Source organism: Colletes gigas, unplaced genomic scaffold (assembly GCF_013123115.1).
Source record: "Colletes gigas isolate AHSC1104 unplaced genomic scaffold, ASM1312311v1 Colletes_gigas_Sc00013, whole genome shotgun sequence".
NCBI lineage: Eukaryota > Metazoa > Arthropoda > Insecta > Hymenoptera > Colletidae > Colletes > Colletes gigas.
In genome coordinates, this window is record NW_025106642.1 from 4097846 (window position 1) to 4118903 (window position 21058).

Genomic DNA, 21058 nt, shown 5'->3' on the forward strand with positions numbered 1-21058 from the left:
AGTTCAGTTTCGAAATATGTATTTTTTAGTTAATTAAATTATTTTCTTCTTTGCAATTAAACGCGTTCCTCGCGTAGAGCTGTTTATACTTTCTACCAGTTCTCGTTGAACTGGGTTTATATTCCGGGCCTAGGGACTTTCTTCTGGATTCTGGTGATTCTATGGTGTTGTTGGGGAATTCCGTAGGTCTGACAAAGTGCGGCGCTGAGCGTGTCGGACCGTTGGCAGTGCGGCTTACCATACTATCTTTTGTATCTTGTTGGGCCGGCGGCGTGCGTGAAAATTATTGCCACTGAGAGTCAGCCTTGCCCACCGTGTTCAACGAATATGATAGTTTAAAACGGCCATACGCGACTCTCCTCTTATTTATTCGAGTCCCCGTCTTTCCGTGTGCACAAACCAAGGAAAACGACAATCCTCCGTCAATCTACCTTGCGTCGTCTTCCTCCATCGACACGTTCTCGAAGCTGCTTCCTTGGCCCACTCGAGGTATGTATCTTCGTTCTCATCTTTTGCACAATTTTTCTATTTCCTCAGTTACCGAATCATCTATTTTTCAATCTTTCTATCCTGATTCAATTTTAACTTTGCTATTTCGCAAATTTCAAACCACTGTGAAAGTTAGAAACCTGTCCGAACCATTTATTTGAGAATTAAGTGCATTTTTTTCAACGTGATTCCTCGTAATATTGTTAAAATTGTCGGTACCACCGATATAGTACTTATTTCTAACATTATTATTGTGTTTTCGTGTGTCTACATCTTACATTTTCATTTATAATTATTTTCATTAGTATTTTCCTTGGGATTTCAATTCGAACTAAATATTTCGTTACTTTTGAACATTCCACACTCTTCTGACCCACGGTTATTTATATAAAACCTTTGATTATTTATTTTTCAGACATTCCAGTCTTTATTTTATTATTTTTTTACTCAAAACTGCTGTGAACATTTGAACCTTACCACTATCTAATGTTAACTACTTACTTAAGAATTTTCGGCATTTTTCTTAATTCGATTTCTTGTAATATCGTTAAAACAATCGATAGTATCGATATATATATTCCCATTTCTAATTATTGTGTTTCACTTTCATCTTACACCCTTGTTTGCAATTATATTCCCCAGTATTTTCTTTGGAATTTCAATCGGGACTAAAGTTTTGTTGCTTTTTAACGTTCTATTCTGTTCCAACTCACGATTATTTATATCAAACTTTCGATTACCGTTTTAATATTAGATTAGGATATTAAATCCTTCCAGGTATCCTTTCTTAAATTATTTTACAATTTCTTTTCCTCGAAATGAAATTAAACAAATTTTTTTTTAAATCGAATGGAAAAATGTAGTAAAAATTGTTCGATCGCGTGTTTTATATGCCGAAGTATTCTTTTGGTTTCATATCGCACTGTACCACCGTAAGTAAATAACGATATTATATATAAACGAAAAGAAAACATATTTTGTTATCGACTAACGCGTAATTTGTAAAATACTTATTATAACGTGATTCCTTATGGCGAAATTTGATAAATGTTGGAAGTTTATCGATGTTTCATTATCGTTTGTAAAACCTGTTTATCAGTGTTACGCAGAATCGTCCCCACTTTATTCTTATAAACATAAGTTTAGCTGCGTTATCGACAATAGCACGTGGTTAAGATTGCCTTTCGAAACAACTCAGATCTATACATACTATCTTCCCTCGATTACCATAATAGTTGGCTATCAATTATTTTTCATATTTTCTTACGAAAATTTCAGATGACCCAAACCGAAAGATCGAAAACATTATCACCGTTTTGATAAGAGGAATAAACATTCTAAATTTCTATCAGATCACAATACCCCAGTAACTTTCATGCAATAAATCACAAATGTTTAATTCATCCTACATGAACGAGGGACGAATTTAACGGTTTGAACTAGATTATTTTTTAATTTTCTAACATAATCGATAAAATTATAAGAACATAACCATCTGGCATTAGATTACGAAAAAAAAACCATAAAAACGAGCGTGTATAATTTATTACGTTTTTCTTCACTATGCTGGCTAATGTACGCAAATGTATACGTGTATAAAAACGTGAATATATTTTACTGTTTTTCCTTAACGTAATTTTTTTTAGGTCATCTAAAATAGTAAGGCCCTCATTAAAATAGAAAGTGACACTCCATCTTTGAAAACTCGAAAGCAAAGGCACTCTCCGACACCGTGAAATATAAATAAACGGATTCAGAATAAGTACTTAATTCATCGATGATAGAATCGAAGCAAAGGTAAAGTAAAATTAATACCGAACCTACCGTACAGTATTTTATATTATCGATCATTTTCTCCGTTGAATTATTTTCAGTCGACTGAGAAAACAAAGTCGACAATATTTTTGCAAGTTTTTAGAAATTAAAACTTTACATTATTACACCAGAAACGTGTATTGTATAATTATAGTCGACATTTTATTACTTATTTTACGTTATTTATGAAAGAAAATATTTTATTTGTTGGAAAAATTTTTAAAATAGTATTTCGTTAAAATTTTACTGAAAATTTGTTTCTGTTATATTTAATCTATTATTAAAAAATGAAATATCTTAAACTATTAAGAAAAGTACTCGGTTACAACTAAATGCAATTGATTTACTGCGTCTCGGTGAATCTAGTATTTGCAAAATGTATAAATTAAATTACGGTTCGTCCATTATGCATTCTATTGTTACGTAGATGTGCAAAAAAATTACATATGCAAGTATAATATGCAAATACGCTTCATTTGCTTATAACATTCTAAATAAAAGTGTGCCAAAATGGTGCGATTCAAATTTCTAACGACGGACATTGAACATTTAAATTTTGTTTACTTTGTTCTATTTAAATTACCATACCTTTTTAAGAAAATGTTATATCACGGGGAGGATATGCATTTTTAAATTTTTAATCTTATAAACAAGCGCAAATTTTATATCTTATGAATTATTGAGCGTTTCCTGTCGTGTGTACCATATTCGATACACGCTGAATCTGATTTCTACGCGAAATGATATTTTTCTTATCAATGGATAAAAAGATAAATAAATAACTTATTGATACACAAATAGAAAATTTAGGTAAATTTTGCAGATTTATTAAACCTCATAGCGTGTACAGTTTTCAATTTTCACTTTGTTAATAATTACTAAACAAAGCTGCTTCTCATTCGATTAAAATTTTTAATACTATTTTAAATCTATTAAAAAATATTTTCTTTATCAGAGAAGATGGAGAATTATTATTTATTTATTTCATAATTTTTCAGCCTCGCTATTGTTGAAAATTAAATTAAACTTTTTCTTAGTTCGATTAAAAAAATCTATTTGCAATCTAATGTTGGCAAACTTATTTTATCGTTCAAAAAAACGTGTTCCCTTTCCTAACGATACTAGGCGAGGGAAAATTAACGCGCGTTTAACGGTATAAAGGACTTTGTACCAATCGGACGATCCGACATCGTCACCGTTGAAAAAACTCGGTTTCTCTCATTCAACAATCACGATATCGAACAAAACATTGCTTTGTTATGGTGATTATTTTAGATCTGAAAATAATAAGATCGAATAATAGGAAGTATAGATTTTTGAAACGAACGTTAACAAAAATATCAATTCTAACCTAGAATTAATTAAATCGTAGATAGTGTTTCGAAATACTCGGAAAATTAATAAATATTTTTAGTCAAATAATACAATTAATAACAATACAAATAATACATTAAATAACAACTTGGCAGTAATTAAAATTAGCGTCGTTAATGTTTATCGATGCTTCTTTCCTAACAACAACAAAAAAATAAAACTATTAATTCTATTTAAGAATTGTAAAAGTCGCGATAGTTCGATAAAAATATGCCGATCATTTTATAGATAAATTTCGAGTTCAATGGTCGAGCAATATTTTATTTTAGATAGTAAGTGTTCGTTTGAATTTAGTGTAATTTATAATTAAAAAATAGAGATAGGAAATTGGTAGAAAAAAATTAGCTTTTTTGGTAAATAACGGACAGAAACGATAAAACCTCGAGTTTTTTTTTTTTTTTGTGGTATTTAAATTGTAGAACAAAATAGAGGGTTAAAGGTGAACAGGTTTATCTGCCAGACTGAAAAAAATACGCGGTTTCTGATATAATTTATGTAGATATTTCGTGGCATTGGTGTTTGACGCAATCGCTGTGGCTCCGTTTAAATATGTATAGCACCTTTTTGTAATTTAATAAATACATATACGCGCCGAGCGGCTTTTTTTCGCGCGGACAGAGTCCAACACAATTACAGAAACCGTATGTTCGCTAATACGCGGACAAACATTTTCCATCCATTTTCCACGAAAACAAGCACGCGTATGTATAATTTAAGAGCCGCACTTTTCAACGGAAATATTGTTTTTTTTCTTAAAACGAGTAAAATCTGACTGGAAATTTTGTAAATTTTTCCGCGAAAACTAAATCGAAAGGATTGCCTATTTCCAATATTCTATACATTTAAAGATACTTAAATATAAACAATTACATTTAAAAATGCTACAAACAAACTTAAACATATTATTACACAATTTTTTTTTTTAAACCTCTTTACACTCTTGGCCACACATGTGAACGTTTAATTGTTTTTTTTTTATAATTATAGTAACTGTCAATAATAAATAGACCAGAAAAGAAAGAAAAATTCGTCCCTGAATAATAGAATTTGAAACGATGAACTTGAACTTGAATTTGAAAAAGAATCTTTTAGTGTAAATTGATGTTTATAGTAGTAGCGAGAATAGAGGATAGAGAATTGATAAAATGTATACGTTTGACCAGTTATAAGAGAAGTGTTTCGAAAACAATGTAATTTCTATCCTATACTAGCTATTTTTATTTGTCGATTGGCTTCAAGGCCCACTCAAAAGGCAACTTTGTTACATTTATTCCATTCTACGCCGGGCAAAAGAAAATCTTTCGTACAAAGCTCCGTATTAAAAAGATATTTAATAAAATTAAATATTTCTTTTTGGAAATTTACGATCGATATATGTATTTCGATAATAATCCATTTAAGAAATGTTCGAAACAAAAATTTATTTTTAAATCTGTTCATTTTACATTTCCTAAGCGTTTTCAATGTCATTTAAAAGTCAACTTTTTTTAATTTTTTTTTTTCCAAACGGAAACGTGTATTACTATTCACGAATTCTCATTCTATAGAAGAAAAAGAAAAATTTGTTGAAATCATTTCTTCATTACACTTCGCGTTAAAAGAATATTTTGCGCATGAATGTGTTAAATTTTTCGTTTCGAAAGTATTTATTAAAGTGATGCATACAATTAAACGTTAAAAAATTAACAGACTAGCCAGAAATGTCTACTTGTAATTTATAGTTTGCTAATAAATTAATATCACGGTTTTCTAATGTTAACAAATCTATATTGCTCAAGTTTGAAGTAAAATTATTATTTTGGCTTATTTGTAGCGAAGTTTGTTATAAGTGGAAGGTAATGTTAACGTAAGCGCAAAAGAAATTAAAGAAACCTAAACTTTTAACGAAAGCGATGATTGTTGCTTTCTAGAATTTATGTGGAGATCCGTCAGGTGGTGTAGAGGTCGCGAACCTAACGATTTATTATGCGATGAGTCGACCACCTGTCGTTCTTCGTTTATTCCACAAACGTAACGACATGTCGCATTATCGAAAAATAGTACACTCGATTTACTTATGCTTGAAAAGTTCCGTCGAACCGGTAATCACAGTCAATCTTCTTCACAGACCCCCTAAAAATTTACCAAATTGCAAATAACAAATTCTTTTTATTATTTTAAAATTTTAACTATTTAAACTATAAAATAGTATACTTTCTCCGTTTGTTTTATTATGATTTATTTGTAGGAATTCGTGATTCAAAAATAAATTTAATAGATACAGGCTGTTGGTGGTTAACAAATATATTTTGTTTAAGGTTAAAAAGACAGAAATTATTTCCTGATAAATTAAATTAAAATATTTTATACCATTTTTCAATAATCTTAAAATAAAATAAAATTTTAATATTTAATGTATTATGAATATAATATTTTATTTTGATCATTTGAAACATGATACAGAATACTGTTCTTTTGTTTAATAAATATTAGTTTACAAGAGTTAAAGAGATAAAGACCTGTTAGTATATTAAATATGATAGAAATGTTTTTCAGTAACGTTCGATTAAAATAATAATCGAATAACGAATAAGATTCCATTCTTCCTTATTCGAATGATGATTTATCGAAGTAAATGAGCGTTGGACAGAAGTTCATTTCGAATAACGAATAAAACCAATTTATTCGTAACTCACGACTAGTGAATAAATTGATCTTATTCGTTGGCTTTCATTTGTTCTTTGAATTATTGATTATACATGAATCTGTAGCGATCTGTTCAATCAAAATTTGATTAAATAGAACTTAATATTTGCAAATTGTATAAATTAAATTACGGTGCTTTCATTATGCATTCTACTGTTACGTAGAACTGCAAAAAAATTACATATGCAAGTACAATATTCAAATACGCTTCATTTGCTTATAACATTCTAAAGAAAAGTGTTTCAAAATGATGCGACTAAAATTTCTAACGACGGACATTGAACATTTAAATTTTGTTTAATTTGTTATTTAAATTACCGTACCTTTTTAAAAAACGTTATATCAGGAAGTGAATATGCATTTTTACATTTTTAATCTTACAAACAAGTGCAAATTTTATTTCTTATGAATTATTTAGCGTTTCCTGTCGTGTGTACCATATTCGGTACACGCTGAAACTGATTTCTACGCCAAATGATATTTTTCTTATTAAGGGATATAAAAGGTAAATAAATAAATTGTTAATACACAAATAGGAAAAATAGGTAAATTTTGCAGATTTATTGAACCCACGTAACTCACGAATAACGAATAAATCGATCTTAGTCGTTGCCTTTCGGTTGTTCTTTGAATTGTTGGTTATTCATGAATCTATAATGATTTGTTTAAGCAAAAAAGGTAAATAAATATTAATACACAGATAGAAAAAATAGGTAAATTTTTTAGATTTATTGAACCCACGTAACCCACGAATAACGAATAAATTGATCTTAGTCGTTGCCTTTCGGTTGTTCTTTGAATTGTTGGTTATTCATGAATTTATGATGATTTGTTTAAGCAAAAAGGGTAAATAAATAATTTATTAATACACAGATAAAAAAAATAGGTAAATTTTGCAGATTTATTGAACCCACGTAACTCACGAATAACGAATAAATCGATCTTAGTCGTTGCCTTTCGGTTGTTCTTTGAATTGTTGGTTATTCATGAATCTATAATGATTTGTTTAAGAAAAAAAGGTAAATAAATATTAATACACAGATAGAAAAAATAGGGAAACTTTTTAGATTTATTGAACCCACGTAACTCACGAATAACGAATAAATCGATCTTAGTCGTTGCCTTTCGGTTGTTCTTTGAATTGTTGGTTATTCATGAATCTATAATGATTTGTTTAAGCAAAAAAGGTAAATAAATATTAATACACAGATAGAAAAAATAGGGAAACTTTTTAGATTTATTGAACCCACGTAACTCACGAATAACGAATAAATTGATCTTAGTCGTTGCCTTTCGGTTGTTCTTTGAATTGTTGGTTATTCATGAATCTATAATGATTTGTTTAAGCAAAAAAGGTAAATAAATATTAATACACAGATAGAAAAAATAGGTAAATTTTTTAGATTTATTGAACCTACGTAACTCACGAATAACGAATAAATTCATGGATCTATAGCGATCTGTTTAAGGAAAATTCTGGTTTATTCGACACCGCGAGAATTACAGGAATAACGAGAAATTACGCGTAACGTTTTAAATCTATATTTTAAATACTCGTTGAAAACGTTTTTCCGTCATATAAAAGTCCAATCCCGACGATCGTCAATCCGCCGTGTCAGTTTCTTTTTATTCTATGCTCGCTGTTAATGGAGTCGTCCGGGTAGCATTTGTATTTGTCTGAATTTCTGATGCCATTAGTCGTCAATTACACTCGGGCGTCGCTTTTATTCTCAGATCCTGTTCTTGGTTCGTCTTACCGAGCATCTGTACCAGAACAGAACCACTTTCTTCATATAATATTCGCGATTATATTTGCCGGTTGTGCAACAACATTGCAAGGTTAATGAATTTCTTTCGTAATGATTTCTAATAACGACGCTTGCGAAATCATTTTCTTTCGACCGTTTCTACTCGTAGCAATTCGAGATTTCAATTATTAATCAACTAATCTATTATATTTCTCCAGTTGTACAACAATCGTCGTAAATTAATGGTAAACAATACAATTTTTGCAAACATTGCAAATATTCTATCTAGCTGGCTGATTTTTGAAAATCAATTTATTGAATTGTATAATGAAATTAAAAAAAATCGATCGAAAGTGATTTAACTTTTATTCTGCTTGACAGAATTTTGCAGCCTTATCAAGTATTAATTTATTGCTCAATTTTGCATCGTTGCAGAATATTGTAAATAATATTTTGGAAAAATTTGAACGAAACTTGATTAATTTCACAATCGTAACAGAGAAATGAAAACAGTAATACATTCCAGCCAGGTAAACAATAAAAGTTATAATAATAATTGTAAAAATTAGGTGTTTAATATACCAGATCTCAATAGAGATAAATCATTCGATGAAAATCAATTTTCCTTGTTAATTTTCGTATTTCGGGAATATTTTTGCCAACAAATATCGTCGAAATCGAAACATAAACAACAATTCCGAATGTCATTACATCATTACGTAACTTATTTACCGTAATTTTTCATTCTCGTTCAATCTATTTACAATTTTTATATTTTTCTCTCAAAAATATGGCAGAAACTTTATAACTTTAAATATTAATCAAAAGGTTTAGGTTCCAAGTGTATACTTTTTCAAATTATTATTGAATAGTGTGTTTCTGTAATTTATTTATGTCGAGTCATGAAATAACATTAATCTTGTTAACGAAACCGAGTCAATTATCATTTAATTACGGTGTAATCTTAATCATAAATGTTTGAAGCGTATTGTAAATGATTAATTATATTTTAATTATCGCGTGATTACGTGCGATCATAGCGTGACCGAGTTATCGCGAATGAAAATACAAAAACCAATAAAAAAATGCAGTTCTTTCAAATATAATCTCGATTAATCATCGTATATAACAAATTCATATTTGTGCTATACTCTCTGAAGATCAGTTTTTATGTAATGTATAATGCAAAACGAAATGCAATTGACTTACATGTTACCTCGCATGATCTACCTTTCTGACGCGAAATTAAAGCAATTTTTACGAGAAACAACAAAACGAAAGATTCAACATTCGCGACGAGGCTGAATTTGTCGCTGAACGTGTTAACGTTTCAACAAATCAATAATTTCAGATTCGTTAAATTATTCAAACGTCCCATAAATTCCTCTTTGTACTTTGAACAAAAAAACAACGCGGCTTTTTGTGCTTTCTGACCGAAAGTCGACATCCTGAGAATATTTCTCGATAGTATGGACTTCCAGGAAGCAAGCATTGACTTTAAACCAAACAACCATTGTTTCGTTTAAGGAAATTTGTTACTTGACATTAGTCTATTCATGCAAATTATGTAAACGAATTCAAGGCTTTCGTGCCGTGAATAAGGATTCAAAACTGTTTCGCGTGTACGATAAATTGACATGACTCCTGCTCTAATGTTTCCGCTTCTTACAAACTCGGGATTACTTTTTTGCAGTTCTTTTTCTTTCCATTCGCGGATCGAAAAATTTCGAAACGCGTTTCGATTCAAATTTAAATCAATTGAAATTATTATTACCGTATTATTTATATTATTATAATATTACTTTAAGGCTCGTTTAGAAAAGAAAATATCTTTGTGCGACAATAATAATGTGGATTATAATAGTTCAAAACAAAATGATGCATTTGTATACAAAATAAATGTTGAAATTATCACAGTTTTTTTCATTATATTCGTACGTAATTATGAATTCCATGTACGATAAGCGAATAATTCCTATTAAATGAGGAATTATCGTGCATCTTTGTATTCCGTACAGTCGAATTAAAAACATTTTAACAATATTTTCGGAGAATGATTCTTCAGAGAATGCTAGACTTTCGAATGGAGGAAATTTAATTAGCACGAATCTGTAATTGTAAAGCGAAAGTCTAAAAACTTGTTAATTTTCTGGTTTTAGTAAGTTGGAAGTAGAGAGGTGAGGAAGGCCGTGTAACGTTTTATGGGAAAGAGACTAAAGAAGAATATTCCAAGATGAATAAGGTGGACTACATGGAGGTCACAGTACCAAATTATTCATACATTTTCAACTTCGAGGAAACTTTTAAGCACATGGACACGAGAATCTGGATGATAAATAACTGGACAAATGGTTTCTACTATTGTGCCATTTACATGATTATAGTGTTTGGTGGGCAGCGTTACATGTCGTCTAGACCAAAGTTTGAGCTAAGAGGCTTGCTTGCACTGTGGAGCACACTGCTTGCAACATTTTCCATTATTGGATTTACTAGAACAGCGCCAGAATTGCTCCATGTGCTAAGGCATTATGGGTTTCACCATAGTATTTGTATACCTAGGTAATTCCACCTCTTTTTTTTCCTCCCCCCAATCCAAATAATTTTGAGTCGATGCATCGTTTCCTATTTTACAAATATTTATAAAAAAAAAATTGATTTCATTATGTTTATACTCGAATCGTATACCCTGGCACAGTATATGCTAATGCTTTTACATTAATGGAAAAGTATCGTTTCACGCAAGAAATAGTTTTCTTTTTCTTTCTATTATATTGCTTTCTAACGTTTACACCTTACCTTCCTCTACTTTTCGTACCTTTTAATGATTTTTTCAAACAAACTTTGCGTCGATGCATTGTTTTCATATTTTACAAATATTTATAAAAAAAAATTGATTTTATTATGTTTATATTTGAATCGTATGCCCTGGCACAGTATGCTAATGCTTTTACATTAATGGAAAAGTATCGTTTCGCGAAAGAAATAGTTTTTTTTTCTATTATATTGCTTTCTAACGTTTACACCTTAGTTTCCCATACTTTTCATACCCTTTAATGAGTTTTTTTTAATGAATATATAATAGTCTGAGATACGATTCCGTTTAGATATATTTAGGTGTAATTAAAAGTTGTAACAAATTTTATATCGATGTCTTTCCCTTACATTTGTGTATTTATGATGTTCCGTTATTATCGTTCTGCATTATGTTTTTAGTATTCGTCGGCTTGTTTACTTGTCTGAATGAGACCATACTAAACGATTGTGTTCATATTCATTAATGACGAATGTTTTAAGTACACAGTTTAAAATACATTTTTGATGTTTTTCGATCATTCGAAGAGAATTTACTCTAGTAGTATTAATTTTTTGGCGAGGAAGTAAATTAATTCTGCTGGATTTGAGCGTTAAGTAGAAGAAATTGCAGAAGAAATTTTAATGGGGGGTTTTAGAGGTCAAAATAAGACGAAAATCATGAATACCAATTTGTTGATGGAAGCTCTGTTAAAAAGTTATTTACGTTCAAAGTTCCGCTCATACTGAATTTTTTTCTCGAAAATGCGCAGGATTTCGGGGGTATGTCTATTCATCAAAAATAATTGCAATCGACCCCCACACACGAAAATAATTTTTTCAGAACGATTTGAAATTTTTTTTCCCGTCGAAAAATTTCACACCTTCTCGAATTTTTTTCTAGAAAGTGGATAGGATTTCGAAGGTATGTCTATTCACCAAAAATGATTGTAATTGACCCCTGCAAACGAAAATAATTTTTCCAGAACGATTTGAAATTTTTTTTTCCATCGATAAATTTCACACATTCTCGAATTTTTTTCTCGAAAGTGGGTAGGATTTCAGGGGTTTGTGTATTCACCAATAATGATTGTAATTAACCCCCGCGCCCGAAAATAATTTTTTTAGAACGATTTGAAAAATTTTTTTTCGCCGAAAAATTTCACACCTTCTAGATTTTTTTTCTCGAAATTGGATAGGATTTCGAAGGTATGTGTATTCACCAATAATGATTGTAATCGACCCCCGCACTCGAAAATAATTTTTTCAGAACGATTTGAAATTTTTGAATTTAATTGTTAATAACTTTTTAACGAAGCCTCCATCAACAAATTGGTACTCTTGATTTTCGTCTTATTTTGGCCTCTAGAATGCCTCGTTAAAATGTTTCCAGTGGTGGCCGAATACCCTGTATTTTATACAGTTTCTTTTAATCGATAGTTTGTACCACTTAATTAAAATAGTAATTTAATACTTCGTAGAACTTTACCAAGAATCCCTTGCAATGTCTATAACATTCTACGATAAATTAAATCCTATTGCCAAATAAGAAACTCAATGGCGACCATCGTTACTAAATATGAACTACTATACTATCAAACAAATCCCATAATTTAGTGTTTTAGTGTTTTAAGTACAGTGGTGCACGGGATTTCGAGATTTCGAGTTTGGGCGGAATTTCGAAAGTTTTGGGATCTGAGATTCGACTCGGAATTCGAGATCTCGAAACTCGACTCGAATTCGAATTGACCTGTAATTGTCAGCGATCGAGCAGGATATGTGAGATTGTCTCGAGTTCATGTAGCTAATTAGAGAAGATTAAAAGACGGAAAGGAAATATGATAACAATTCAAAAATAAATTTGTATTTGCTATATTTAAAATTTGCAAGAAAGATTACTTCTCTTAATATTAATTTTGATTAGTATAATACGAGATGCTTAAAACTTACGATTGGTAAAACTTAAAATTGAAATAAGAAGATGTTGAATGATTAAAAACACATTCCATATAAAGTTTTACACAAAGCAAAATCAAATATTTTATTGACTATTGTCTTAAATTAGTATGCAAAAAATATAATTATTTTACATTTTTAAGCAATAGCCCTGTTCCCTTGTTACTGAGAATATTTCCAGCAGTTGAAAACAAACGTTTTTTTTTAATTATTGTAATTATATTTTCATCATTTTATAATATTAATTTTTCGTTTTTTTTTTTCTGAAAAATAAGACTATCTCTTTATTCTCTCGTGAAGCAAACGTTTCACTTTCTAGTGTCGATTCCGATCCTAATGCTAAAAAATAAACAATTTTAATGGGAGATTGACTGAGGCTTTATTAAAAAGTTATTAAAAAATTAAATCAAAAAATTTCGAATCATTCTGAAAAAATTATTTTTGGTTGAGGGGCTCAATTACAAGCATTTTTTGTCAATAGACATATCTCGAAATCCTACGCACTTACGAGAAAAAAATTCGAAGTGTGAAATTTTTGGGCAAAATTAAAAAATTCCAAATCGTTCTGGAAAAATTATTTTCGATTGCGGGGGTCAATTACAATCATTTTTAATCATTAGACATACCCTCGGAATCCTATCCAATTACGAGAAAAAAATTCAAGAAGATGGACATTTTCCGCGAAATCGAAAAATTTCAAATCGTTCTGGAATAATTATTTTCGGTTGCGGGGGTCAATTACAATAACTTTTGGTGAATGGACCTACCCCCGAAATCCTACTCACTTTCTAGAAAAAAATTCAGAACGGTCGGAACTTTAAACGTTAATAACTTTTAAACGAAGCCTTCATCAACAAATTAATATTCTTGATTTTCGTCTTCTTTTGGCCTCTAGAATCTCCCGTTAAAATTTTTCCCAGGTATCTTGAATCCTGAATCCAATCTCGGGTCCTGAAACTTTCGAGATTCCATCCAAACCGGAAGTACAGTAATGATTCTTAACATGAACCTCAGGCGTGATTCGTAAGTTGAATATTTCTATCCATTCCAATTTAGGGGGTGGTGGAGGGGCAGTGAAGTGTGAAATATGAAATTTAAAAAATGATACGAGCTGGGGTACAAAAACGATGATTTGTATAAAAGACAATACTCTTTTCTTCAGTTTCCAAACACTGGCCATCTGCAAAAGATAAAGCCAACTTCGAAGCTCAATAATATTACTATGCATAAATATCTGCTGTTGTTTAATTTCTTTCAAAGTTCATGTTAAAAATTGCTATTGTACAGAGATTTCTCTCGATCCCGTTTTGGAGTACGTTATAACGAGATTCCGGGACAATCTCCTCACACCTCCGCCAAGCAACGATTCCAAATGGCATCCATCGTAAAAGGCTTGATATCCAATTACATAGGAAGTGCTGATTTAAAACAAGATTGCAAAAATAGCTCGTATCCGTAAAGCTCGCTTATCAAATCAATAACAGTTTTATTTTTCTTTTCAGCTTCATAGAGAATAACTGCGTGTCTGGTTTTTGGACATGGATGTTCGTGCTATCGAAGCTTCCCGAGCTCGGCGACACGATCTTCATTGTGCTGAGAAAGCAGCCTCTCATCTTTCTACATTGGTATCACCATATAACAGTGCTTCTTTACTCGTGGTTCTCGTACGCGGAATACACAGCGTCTGCCAGGTGGTATATCGTAATGAACTACTTCGTTCACTCCATAATGTATTCGTATTACGCTTTGAAAGCTATGCGTTATAGGCCGCCTAAGTGGATCGCGATGTTGATCACGATGCTGCAGATAGCACAAATGGTAACTGGCTGCTTTATAAATATTAGAACGTACCAGTACTTGGAGACTGGTCAGACCGACTGCCACGTGTCGCGTATGAATGTGAGAATCAGCCTGCTGATATATTCCAGTTACTTTATTCTTTTCGCTAAATTCTTCCACGACTCCTATCTGGTCAGCAAGAGTAGCAAGAAACCGACCAAAAAGAATTACACCAACGGGACGTTGGAATACGACAAACTCAAGGCCAACTAAAAGCGCACTGACTAATTTTCCTCTATTTTTTTTCTCTCTCTCTCTTTTTTGGAAACATTTTCTAGAGACGGTTTTGCTCGTGATATTTCTCGAAAATGCTTTCCGAGTCATGATTTTTTTTTTTTTTTTTCTAAATATACAGTTTGGGAACGGTTTTTATGAAAAAACGGCGTCTTGAAAATGTATTCGCGAACTCGAAGTCACAAAAAGTTTTGCGTTAGGGGTGTGAGAGTGGGAACGCATTGTTCAAAGAATATAGCACACTGAATTTTACTGATAATATCGAATATTGCACACTGAATTTAGTATAATAAATTTAATGATAACCTATTTAACATATTTAATGTTAAATGTGTCGTCGACAGCGACGGAGAAGCTTTATTAGTGGCATTTCTGGATGGGAAATATTTGTTCGTTCTAGAAACAATTTCTAAAGAAGTTTCTCGACAACGTTTCGTTTTTTTTTTTTTTTTTTTGTTTCCTTTGGGTAATATTTCACGGAGTTTAGAGTTTATTGTATAAATCTTTGGTAGAACGAGGATAGTAAGGAGCGTAATTATTTAAATATATATGATACGTTGGCGTGGATGGGTTATTTAACGACGGAATTATTTAATAATCATGGTATATGTTGACCATAGCGCATTTAACAGTAAATATGATATATTTTCTACTAAATTTATGAATATTTGACGTATTTATAATGGTACGTAACACGGAGATGAACAAAAAAAAACATGGTCGATTATGATAAGGAATGTATGGCATTTTGTACAAGTGTAATGTAAATGATGCTCCGAAATATGTATCGTGATCTAATAGAAATCTTTCTTTACACCGGTTTGCTTGAAACTCTTTTTTCTTCTAGTATAAAGCGTACTAGAGGTTTTTTTTTTTTTTGTTTTTTTTTTTACACCGGTAATGTTTAAACATCGATACGGTGGAGTCGCATTATATAACCGGAGGAAGCTTAAATTATCAAGAAATGGTGAAACAACGCGACTGAACGTATTAGTAAATAGTAGGAAAGAAAAAGACCATTCCGAAGCCTCGTACTAGTGAAAATAAAATTACAAAGTTGCATTCGTCGAGACCAAAAACAAAAAAAATTACAAAAGATCAGGGTCTACCGAAATTTCATTAAACCTAAAAAAAAAAAAACTAGTAAAGCGGTGGACTCAAGATTAAAATTATAATCCTCTGAAAAGAAAAAAAAAAAGAAATTTTTTTATTTACTATTTCCTATCACGATCATTTTATTATACCACCAATTTAATTGCGAATATATTCTTTTCCCTATGAATTTTTTGTATTGAAATTTGTATCGTGAAATAATTTGTTTGCCTTTTCGCGGTAAAACGCGTCAGAAAGAATTGAACGAGGCTTTGACGAATGGGAGAGAGTGGTTTTCTAGAGAAGATCGTGAATTGCAAAGACTTTGAGAGCCTAGAAGTTTTCAGTGAAAACATAAAATTTAACGGAAGAAAATATTCGAGGAGCGTGTAGTTTCTCGTTTTCTTTTAGTCGAACGAATTAGTAATTTTTGCGGAGCTGGGCGTAAAACTGACCTATTCTAGTCGTACGGTCAGGGTGGGAGCATTTATTAGCTAAAAAGACGGGAGTGTTATTCGAACGTGCTTAAATGTTTAAAACGTTTGTCCACGCCGCTGATCGATGCACACTTTCGTACCGTAAATTATCTACCTTCCTCTTTTTCTTTTCTTTTTTTTTTTTTTATGATATTATAAACATGACTTTCGATTGGACGTAGAGTTTCATTTAATAAAAATTTCCGGATTCGCACAAATATAGAATTTCGATGCCAGTTTACTAATGTATATATCTATACTCGTAATCGTAACTTAAAATATTGTTTACGAATAGTTCCTTTATTTAATTCAGACACGATTGATCCTACTCTTTCCCTCGACTTAGTTTTGTTTTAACAAACACCTTCGAAAAATTTGAATTCTATTGGGAGGATAGCAGGGTCAATTGTTGTAAATAATTATGCTGTTTTGATAACGGGTATCCTATTTGTATGAAACAGGAAATATTACCGATCCGAAAAAACCTTTTCTTGTTCGTTCAAAGTTCGATAAAATTTAGTCCAACGGAAGACCATAATATTTAATTTATCAGGAAACAACCGATACGTTAGATCCAAACAATTCGATTGCTTCGATCTGTCTATTTATCTGATTAGATAATATTAATTATTATAATGATGTCATCCGAGTGTGCGTGTTTCAATTAGTGCGGTGGTTCTTAACCTGGGACTTCACAGAACTTGCACATAGCGATTTTTTAATACTTAGTATTGTCGCGTACATTGTGCCTAAAAAAACATCTAGTTTATTCAGTACTTTGAAACGACGATATTAGAGTATAATGGTTCTTTCGATGTTCTTAACACTGGGTCTTGTACAAAGATATTACGATCTATCGATCCTCCTTTTTAAGAAATGAATTTTGTAGAAGCTACGAGAGCTCTTAAATATATTTTTTTTTTATTTCGATGATATTGGATAAACGATCTTTCACTGTTTGATATGAGTTGTATCTAAGATCGAGACCTAATCAAAGATAAATTTGTCGATCTTAGAGCCAAAGGTCATGTTGGATTTACTCTCTGATATAAATCTCAGTTAAGAACTTTCAGATCAAAAATTGACTATAATTAGATCTAAGAAACGAGTTACATTGCACCTACGATCCTTTCCTGTACAATTTAAGTTTCACCAGAAGATAAACTCATTGATTTTAGATCCAAAAATTAGCTGAAAATCAATGACGTTGGATTCACGATCCTTCCCTGTCCGATATCGATCCAAACTAAAATTGGGGCCCAGCCAAAGATAGGACTCGTTGATCTTAGATCAAAAAATTTACTAGAATCGAAACTAAAAAAATCTCAGAGGATTTTGATGTTCCTCTTAAGCTTATCCGTGCAAGTTTATGGTCGAAAAACGCTGTACGAAAGGGTCCACGATCTCCTATTAGACTGCCATAAGGGGCTCCGTGGGAAGAAAGGTTGAGAATCACCGATTTAGTGGATAAGAATTGAACGTTCAATTCCAAATACTATCCTCGAAGAGAAGTCTTTAGAATAAATGAAAGAAAATAAAAAACAAACGATTTTATAGGCAATCCTTTCTAGCAATGAATTTATAATTCTTATTGTAAATTGATTGTAAAGCGCGGGGAAGTACGAAGATACGTAATAAAACGAGACAAATAAAAGAAAATGTGTAATTATAGTCAGTAAAAAGTATTTGCAATAAACTAAGATCCTTTCTTTTACGTTTTATTCTGTTATTACCTTTTAGTGTTCAAATTAATATCACTAAAATGGTACTAGATAGAATAAACAATATGCATTTTATATTTACTGTAAAAATTGTCAATAAATCACAGTAATCCCATTATGATACCATACTAAAAAAATGATACATATACAGGTTTTCATTCCATGGAGCAAAATATTTTAAATTATCACTCCAAACACCATTCTTTTTACGAAATAAAATAACATAAAAATTTTAGGTTCCAAGAGATAAATTCGAAAAATTACAATAATTCAATTTAGCACTGGACGTATTATAATGTTAATATTAAAAAATATTTTCAAACATTCCATTTGATCTAGCTTTGCTTAATTTCATGTAAAAGAAACTGTTAATTTCAAGTGTTTCATTTTCTGCATTTCACACTGAAAGCGAGAATGCAATGGAAATTATATTCCATTTGCAAGCTTTAACAATTTTTTTTTTTTTCCCATTCAACGTCCTTCTGTTGGAAACAATTATTGCAAATACTTAATTTTCTTTAACATATCAGTCTCGTTGTCAAGGACTTTCCTTAGTCACGATTTAATAATTAGTTGCATTTTCTGTTGCTACTAATTTATTACAAATGATTAGTTAATCCAGTGTTACTATTCCCAACGAGGAAACGAAATAAATTTGCAAGTGAAATTGGCATTTGTACAGTTAGAATAATAATTAAGAGCTAATTATTATGTTATGCCAGTAGAATTGTAACTGAGTCATTCCATCGCAAATCGATCACCTTTTTTTTCTTTGATGTCTGGAATTGTATTTAAAATTTAACATGACATAATCCATACGACATTAGAGATAATCTAAGTCTATTGACCGTAATAATTTTCATCGACGAAAAAATTTATTTAGAAAGGCCAATTTTCATTTGATAAATTAAAATAAAATAAAATAAATAACCCATTTTCATCAACGTTGTAAACTTCAGAGGCCTGTATTTATTAAACAAATTTGAAATTAATAGAATAATGACTTAAATTATCTTTAATGTCGTATGGACTATATCATATTTAATTTTGAAGAAAATCCCAGACATCAAAGAAAAAAAGTGAATCGATTCGACGTGAAATGGACCCACCAATTTGAGGGTGAAATTTTTGTGGGATACGAAAACTAGTTTTCTAGAAGATAAACGAATAAAGACGAATCTAGTTGACTAAGAGTTTCTATTTTTTGTTCATAAGCAAAACATGTTCACCACTGTTATAAGTACAAATACAAACTACGAAGTTTCAACAATGTGCTTTGGGCACTCAAAATTTTTCAATTCCATTCGTGTATTCGGTTTTTCTACTTTAGTGCCCTCCAAACGAACGAAAAATATTTAATTTACTACAGAATATTACTATATTTCGAAGGTTATAAAACGTTTTCTTTTTTTTATTATTATGCGACCATTATAACTGGCTTTTATGATTATCTTGTGAATTGTATCAACCATTATTTGTATATTGTAATGTGTGGTAATTTTAGGGCACTCGTTGGTAGAGTCTAGCTTTTCCAATCATCCGTAAGTTATAAATTTTGAATAGGAACGAGGTTTACACGAAAGGGTACAAATTTTCTTATGTTTATAAATATTTTCTTAACTTTTCAATTGAATCGCGTATCGCAAGCGGAATTCTTACCAGCCATTAAACGCGAAACTAAGTTGAGCTTATTATTTATATAAATTCTGCTAAATTTGTACAATCGAACCTTTGAATATTTCTGTACGGACATATTATCAATACGAATTTGAATTCTTATTTCTTTGCACTAATAATAAATGTTACGTTTCTGAATACAACAATTATAAAAATTATTCACCCCAAACCTTTCCCTGTTCGAATTAACATTTCAATGTTTCTCAACACTGTTCCTACCAAAAGTGTCGAAAGAATTAAAATTTTAACATAAAATTATTTTCCAAATTTGGTTCTCTTCGATAACACGATGTTAAAAGTAACTGAATTCGTATTAATAATTTTAGTAATTATTCGGAATTATGGCCACCTTATCGATTTGGATGATATTGAAGTATGTTGTGGATATCAATATTCGGTTTTAGTTTTTGAGAGATTTGCAAACAATCGATTCTCTATCAAATTTAATTCTAATACCGTTAGTATTAATTTTAGTATGAAAGGGAGTAGGGCCCCATCGAGTTGTGGGGCCTAATCCTAGGGTTAGCCCCTCCAAATCCCCCTTGGCATCTAACTCAGGCCTAACTGGTTTTTTATATAATATGTGTTACAACATGTACACATTAAATTATCATAATTATCGCATATAGTCAAAAATTCAGATCACTTCTAGCGATTCGTACACTTTAAATGTACACCTTAAATGTGTTAATTCGTGATGACCTTCCATAATCTTGAATTTAACATTAAACGTCTCGGTAACCTAATTATAGCGCAGAGAAAAGAATGAAATAAAATTCCGTTGAAAAAATAAAGTAACTCGAGAACCTTCCAATTCTCCAGATTGTTTCAAATATTGCTCGATAATCTAGAACATTCATAACTTTTAAATATGTATTTCTATTCGAACAATCGTTTAGATCATGATACAATTTCCTTACACCTTGTTCCAGATCGATTCCCTATGTTGCGACTCCGAATCCTGTGTTCCGTTTCGATTGCCGCTAAAGGAAGTTCGTCGTTATTAATGTCGTCGTCGATGCACTCAATCATGCCAAATCTGGCCACACTGGTCCTGATCAGAGATGCCAGACGGAGCCCCGGGTGCACCGCGGACACCTCATGGTTAGAATAAAAATTGAATAGTTTCTTATGCTTTTTAAGGAGTTGTTATTAAAACAAA

General features: G+C 31.1%; 1 protein-coding gene across 1 annotated transcript; it reads left to right on the forward strand.

The window, feature by feature from the left end:
* The first annotated feature begins 291 nt into the window (after window positions 1–291).
* Window positions 292–19358, forward strand: LOC122399530 (elongation of very long chain fatty acids protein 6). Its single transcript, XM_043400273.1, has 3 exons — window positions 292–489; window positions 10271–10670; window positions 14360–19358. The coding sequence occupies exons 2-3, from the start codon at window positions 10345–10347 to the stop codon at window positions 14907–14909; spliced, it is 876 nt and encodes a 291-aa protein (XP_043256208.1). The 5' UTR covers window positions 292–489; window positions 10271–10344; the 3' UTR covers window positions 14910–19358.
* The last annotated feature ends 1700 nt before the right edge of the window (window positions 19359–21058 follow it).

Excerpts from the sequence above, each read along its gene's own strand:
- LOC122399530 (XM_043400273.1), top strand. The coding sequence starts at position 10,345 with ATGAATAAGGTGGACTACATGGAGGTCACAGTACCAAATTATTCATAC. Across the intron at positions 10,671-14,359 it reads CATAGTATTTGTATACCTAG|CTTCATAGAGAATAACTGCG; the intron begins GTAATTCCACCT and ends TTTTCTTTTCAG.